The following is a 6,592-nucleotide window of genomic DNA, read 5'->3' on the forward strand; positions in this document are numbered from 1 at the left end:
AGAAGGCTTCCTGGAAGAAGGGCAGGGGCTTGTCTGTGATGCTCACCTGTGCTCCTAACTCTTGGCAGTGCCTGCCACAGGACAGGCGCTTTGTAAATGTGGTTGTGTTAAAGAAATATTTATGTTGTGTCTTGAGAGTAGCTTTGAAAGCTGGTTAAGGTTTGGATGGGAAAATGGGAGGGTGTGCTAAGCGAGGGAAAATGGCTCAGGTAAAGTCTCCAAAACACAGATGAGCACAGGCTGTATTTGGCAGAGAGGGTACGGACATATGGATGGTGGCTTACTTCTTTGTTGTTTGTAGGAGTGGTTGGAAGAACAATGCATGTGAGTCTTTGACACCATGATATCCATCAGGCAAAGAAAAGGAATACAAACCACAGAAGTTTCAGAGGATTACGTGGCGCAAGAAGAAAATGTGAAGTTGGAAAATAAATTGCCATCTAGTAGGTGATTTAAATTAAAGCAGCATTTTGGATTGCTTTTTTGTCTGCACATTGAAATAATCACTCTCCAATAGGATGAAAATTTGGTGAGACCTAATAGGTGAAGAAACTTATTCTATTACCCTGATATTTTAGTTTTACAGATGATTTGATCGCAATGTGATAATATTTGTTTTACAGTTATGATTACATAGAAGACCTCTGATTAGAACCCTTTGCTTCTCAGCTGCCTGTTCAGTATAGTTATGCCAATCTGATCCTTTGACTTTGAGAGTAATACTTTTTCCCACTGTTCAGATTTTAGTCTACTTCTAATTTTTCTGGTTTGTGTATGCTGTTCACAACTAGACAGCCTTACCTTGGGTGAGTTTCTCATTTCATTAAAATATTGAAAGATGAATCAAACTTTCTTTTATTCTTTATTTTCAGTTAAATTCCTGAAATTTTCTAATTTGCTTTTTTTTTTTTTTTGGTGGGAAAAGTGGTCAGAATTTGGTAAATTGTTTAAATAATGTTGAAGACTGTTGCTGAGCCATACATCAGATGGCATTAATTACCAACTTCTTGCTTCCCAAGTTGCTTTCTTAGGCTAAGCACGGTCAGGATTTTTTAAAGTAAGCATGAAAAATTCCATGTCTGTCAGCCATTTTGGATATCTGACAGAGTTTACATCAGCTGCAGCTAGAGCTAGTAAAGTAATTTGGGGTAAAGGTTTTATTTTTTTGGTGGGGGGGTGACAGTTTTATAAAATAAAAGTAATCTGTATTGAGCAGTCATGCCACCCAACTCAGCTATTGGCAATTTGGGACAATACAGAGTATTTTCTGAAAATCTTATATAAAAACAAATACAGGTTCAAGTTTGTCCTTTTAAATTAAAACATAACTTTGAGGACTGTTCATTTTACCAAAGCAGTATTTATTCATATCAGAAAAAAAAAAAACTAAAGAAAAGCAAAAATGAAGGAAAAAATACTCCCGCAAACCCACTCATCCTGAGATTACCACCTATGACACTTTATCTTGCTGTCTAAATGTTGTTCTCTGTACGTGTACACCTACAAGCATTCAGATGTGTTTTTTCTCAAAATTGAGATCCTACTCACTGTTGTGTAACTTGCTATCTTTCTCTTGTTGTGTTATGAACATATGTCAGTCAATGTATTTTTAAAATTTTGTCAGTGTGTAGTCAATGTGTGACTGTAGCATAATTTATTTAATTTCTTATTGAATATTTAGATGATTTTTAACCTTTTACCTATACAAACTGAACCACAGTGGCCAAATGTTTGTTTAAAACTTTATTTCTTTGAGGTGTATGCCTAGATGTACAATTATTGGTCAAATAGGGTGCTCATTTTGGTGGCTTTTACTTCCTATTGCCATGTCACATTCCAGAGAGGTATCCATTTATTCTAACACCAGCAGTGTTTAAAAAATGTCTATTTTTTTAAAAAAAGTCGATATTTTTGTATCCTTACCAAAACAGAGTACTAAGCATTTTTAAGCTATCAAATTGGCCACTATTGTAAAAGTTATAGCTCTTTGTTTTGATTTGCATTTCATTAATACTAACTTTTTTTTTCTATTAAGTTTATTGCCCATTTTTTCTTCTGTGCATTGCCTATTCATGTCCTTAATCAGTTTCCTACTGAAATATTCATTTTTTTTATTATCCTGAAAGTATTTATCCTATATTAAGGATATTTAACCTTTCTTATATATACTATAAATATGTTTCCTAGTTTATATTCCTTTAACTTGTGTGATGGGGTTTAAAATTTTAAGTAATCAAGTTTGGGAGTAGCTTTTAATGAATAAACCACACATTGTAAGTAGATCATCTAAAAGACTTTATATTTTAGATCTGTAACCCATTTATTCCTCTATTTAAGAAACTTAGTAGTTAAACTAGGTCAAGCACAGGTCCTAGGTGTTAAGGTGAATAAGATAGTATGCTGGTCCTCAAGATGCTTACATTCTAGTTGGCAAAATGGACAAATGAACAGTTAGATACAGTGGGGGAAAAAAACTATAATAAAAGTATGAAAAGTATACAAAGGTCTGTGGAATCACAAAACGGAACCCCTAACTGTCTGCTGGAGACACGGAAAGCTTCACCACTAACAGGCAGCTGGAACTTGGCACGTTTGACAGTCTGAAATAGAACTATTAACTGCTAAATCCTTTACTGACTTGGTTTTTCATCTGTTCATTTTTCTAAAAGGTTGTACCAATAGAAGATTATGGACGATTCTTTCATTTACAATTGGTGGAACTGTTGCCCTTTGCACTGGACTTCTTACATCTGTCTACCTAGCCACTTTACATGAGAATGATTTGTGGTTTTCTAATATTAAGGTATGAACATTGTATGATTTACCCATCAGTGTCTCCAGTAGTTAGTTAGCCATTTAGATGAATGACCAAGACGGTTCCGTTTTGCCATAAAGAATCCAGTCTCTTGAAAAGTTTGGCTATAGAGTAAAATGACTTTTTCTTTGTTAGTTTAAAATAACATCAGAATTTTTATAATCAAGTGAGTTTTCCCATTTTCATTAGTTTATTCATATTAGGCATCAGTTACTCTAAACCAGTATTTTTCAAACTGTAGATTGTGAAATTGGTGTAGTAGGTCATAAGTAGCATTTTTCATAATGAAATCAAATATAAGAGAATACTATCACATGGTAAGGTTGATAATTATTTGTGAAACTTTTGTTTTAATTATATGTATGTATGTACAAACTGGGTCACAGTATAATTTTTTTTTTCCTGTTGGGTACAGTAAAAAAAAAAAAAAAAATGAAAGAAAGAAAAAGAAAGCGAAAGCTACTGTTCTAAACCAGGGAATTTTAATCTGGCTCCATAGATGACCTTGATGTGGTGTACCTTTCTAATAATATATGCAGAAGTTTGAGAGGAAGCCATAACTGTCATCAGATTTTCAAGAGAGTGTGTGACTCTTTAAATACCAGTTTCCTTGTTGTCTTTCTCCTGCCTCCCTCCCTCTCTCTCTCTCTTTCTCTCTCTCTCTCTCTCCCCTCTGACATCCTTTAATTTGGCTTTGGTTCAGAGCAAGTATATCACTTAAAACTTACACGTTGCCAGTGGTTTTCATCCAAATATACCTTTCTTTTCATCAGAAATGTCATGATCTTTGACCTTATTTCCCACCATGGCTTTTAATGATTAGTTGCTTACAAAGGTAAAATTGAGTTTCACAGGGCAAAGATTTATCATCTATGAGAATATTCAGAAGTATCTATGCAGAATGTGAAGACAGTTCCCAAAGAGAATTTTCCAAAATATTTTGAGCTTTGGTTCCGTTATTGGAATGAGTCTCCAAAGGAGACTGCTTTGAATGACAGATTTTATTTTTATGAGTAATTTCTAGTATGTTTATTTTTAAAACCTGTCATATTACTTTATAGGTACAGCATGGATATATCTTTATACAAATAATCATGGTACCAGAAAATAATAATTCTTACCCTTCAGTGACAGTTGGTAGTTTTTCTTGTCAAGAAAAATTTTACTCACCTGTCTCTTTAAAATTGAGTACCTATAAACAGATTCCCTGGAATTGAGAAATTTAAAACTTATTTATTAATACAAGTATTCTAAATAAAGCCTGGAATTTCCCCTTTGTAGGCATAAAGTCAAAATTAAATGCTAGTAACTCTATAGCAAGGAGACATGGTGAAAGAGATCACATAATTTTAAACTATAAGTTTAGCTCTTTAATTTAAAGCTTATACGTGGCCCTACTAGCACCCTTAAATAGATATACCCCATCATCAAGAAACCTGAAGAAAAGGCCAGGTCATGTAGGGCTTTGTAGACTGGGCAGGAGTTGGAAGGATGTACTGATTCATCGTTTGTGTGGAGTGCAGTTGAGGAGGAAGAATTATCAGTGATGATCTTCTTTCTCCCATTAGCAGAAGGATAGATGGGTAGATCTTCATTCGCTATGATCGTGAACCCTGTGGGAGGAGCAGATCTGAAGGGTACAGTGACTTCCGACCAACTACCCGGAGTTAAGCCACACTTTATAGGTTGAGGGCACAGTCCTCCCCAAAATTGACCCTTACTTCAGAAGCCAGTCACAACTTTGGGGGACCCCAGGCTACTCTCACTTCTGACCAACTGGCTATCCATTCACTAAAATGACACAGAACTCAGGAAAGCTCTGTACTTATGATTACAATTTTATTATAGAAATAGGATACAAATCAGAACCAGCCAAAGGGAGAGGCACAGTGGGAAAAGTCTGGGAGAGTCCCAGACTCCAAGTTTCCATTGTCCTTTTCCTATAGAGTCAGGATGCATTACCCTCCTGGCACATCAGTGTGCGACAATGTGTAGAGTATTCCCAGCCAGGGAAGCTTACCTGAGCTCTGGTGTTGAGAGTTTTTACTGGTGTTGCGTTATGTATGCATGATTAATTAAATCATGGGCCACAGGGTTGAACTCAATCTCCAGCTGCTCTCCACTTGCCAGAGGTCGGGCTGATATCTTTTGGCTCAGAGCGCCAACCCTCTAAGCATACGGTTGGTCTTTCTGGCTTGGCCAGCTCCCATCCTGAGTCATCTCCTTAGCAAAAACCATCTAGGGGCCCACCCTGAGTCACCTGTTAGCACAAGCTGTCAGATGTGGGCCAAGGAGCCCACCATGAGTAACAAAGATACTCTTGTCACAGTGAAATTCAAGGGTTTATTGGCTACCTCTCAGGAACTGGAGACAAAGGCCAACCACATTCTTTTTTATGCAGGAGGCAGCGAGGCAAGAAATGATGAGTTCAGTTTTGGATACATTGTGAGTCACTTTCAAAACAATCCAAGTAAAGATATGGAGTAAGGGGAGCTGGATTTACGGATCTGAAGGCAGGAGTTCCATGTGTGTTGGAAACAGACCTTTTCATGTTACCAGCTTGTAGCTGTGTGGGCAGGATTGTCTGAGGAGTATGTAGCGTGAGAAGAAAGAGACCGGAGGCCAGATTCTGTCTCTGCCTCAGACACGGGCTGGGAGAAGCTGTGAGACAGGTGCACCCTCTCACAGGGCTCCCCACACCTTACACTTAAAGCTGAGCTCAGAGTCTTGGTGCGTTTTTCCCTCTCTATTCAAGCTCTCTGGTTTTTTTTCACCCCTGTGTCACAAGAAGAATCCTCAGATGTTGTAATCATTTCTCAAACCAGATGATAGGCTGGCTTATTTTTCATCTTAGAATTATCTAGACCCAGTGGTCTCCAACAGAACTCTCTGTACTGAAGGAAATGATCTAAATCTACACTGTCGAGTACAGTAGCTGCTAGCCAGATTATAGTGACTGAACACTGGAAATGTGGCTAGTGCATCAGAGGAACTAAATTTTAAATTTTATTTAAATTGAACTTTAATTTTAAAGTGCTTATACATTTTCTGTGAATAAACCAGTGAAATCAGCCATTACTGATCAATGGTATTACTTAGCCAAAGGGAAAGCTCATTTTCAGAGTTTATACGCCTTCCTAAATTTACTCCTTTACATCATTTTCATCTTGGGGGATGATGGGAATATTTGAGAAGTGAAAATCTATTTCCCTTCTTTATTTGAGTTATAACTTATCAAAATTGCCAGGCTAGTTTTTTATGTAAATACTTTGATCTTTTGAATACTTTGAATTAGTTGTAATTATTCAGAGAGTAAAAATATTGCTAATAAAATAGACTAATCATACATTCAGTTTATGCATTCAAAGTAATTTTTTTAAATGTTCATAGCAGTGTTAGTATTTCATATGTGGGAACCCTGGGACAGAGGAACTTGGAGCTGAAAAGAAGATGTTGGTTTAAATGGTCACAGAAAATGTATATGTAGTATCCTTTCCTAGCATATTTTTTAAATTAAAAAGTTAGTTTCCTGTTGTCTTAACCATTGTGTTATATTGCCCTTGCTGCGAAATTTAAAGTATAAGAGATTTTTAAAAATATCCTTGGTTGAATGTCTGCTATGTCCTTGGCACTGTTATAGGTGCATTTTACATTTATTTTATTTAATCTGGCTGTTTCCAAAGCCCAAACATTTTAACTCTAACTTTTCCTTTAAATGCAACCTGCTTTTTTTTTTTTTTTTTTTTTTTTTTTTTTTTTTTTTTTTTTTTATAAAAA

General features: G+C 36.1%; 1 protein-coding gene across 1 annotated transcript in view; it reads left to right on the forward strand.

The window, feature by feature from the left end:
* The first annotated feature begins 297 nt into the window (after positions 1-297).
* DPY19L3 (dpy-19 like C-mannosyltransferase 3) overlaps positions 298-6,592 on the forward strand; it is a 70,305-nt gene continuing 64,010 nt past the window's right edge. The window contains exons 1-2 of the mRNA XM_007470935.1: positions 298-443; positions 2,670-2,803. Coding sequence (XP_007470997.1) covers positions 341-443; positions 2,670-2,803 — 237 coding nt within the window. The 5' untranslated portion in view covers positions 298-340. The remainder of the gene's footprint in view (positions 444-2,669; positions 2,804-6,592) is intronic.

Source organism: Lipotes vexillifer, unplaced genomic scaffold (genome assembly GCF_000442215.2).
Source record: "Lipotes vexillifer unplaced genomic scaffold, Lipotes_vexillifer_v1.1 scaffold182, whole genome shotgun sequence".
Classification (NCBI taxonomy): Eukaryota; Metazoa; Chordata; class Mammalia; order Artiodactyla; family Lipotidae; genus Lipotes; species Lipotes vexillifer.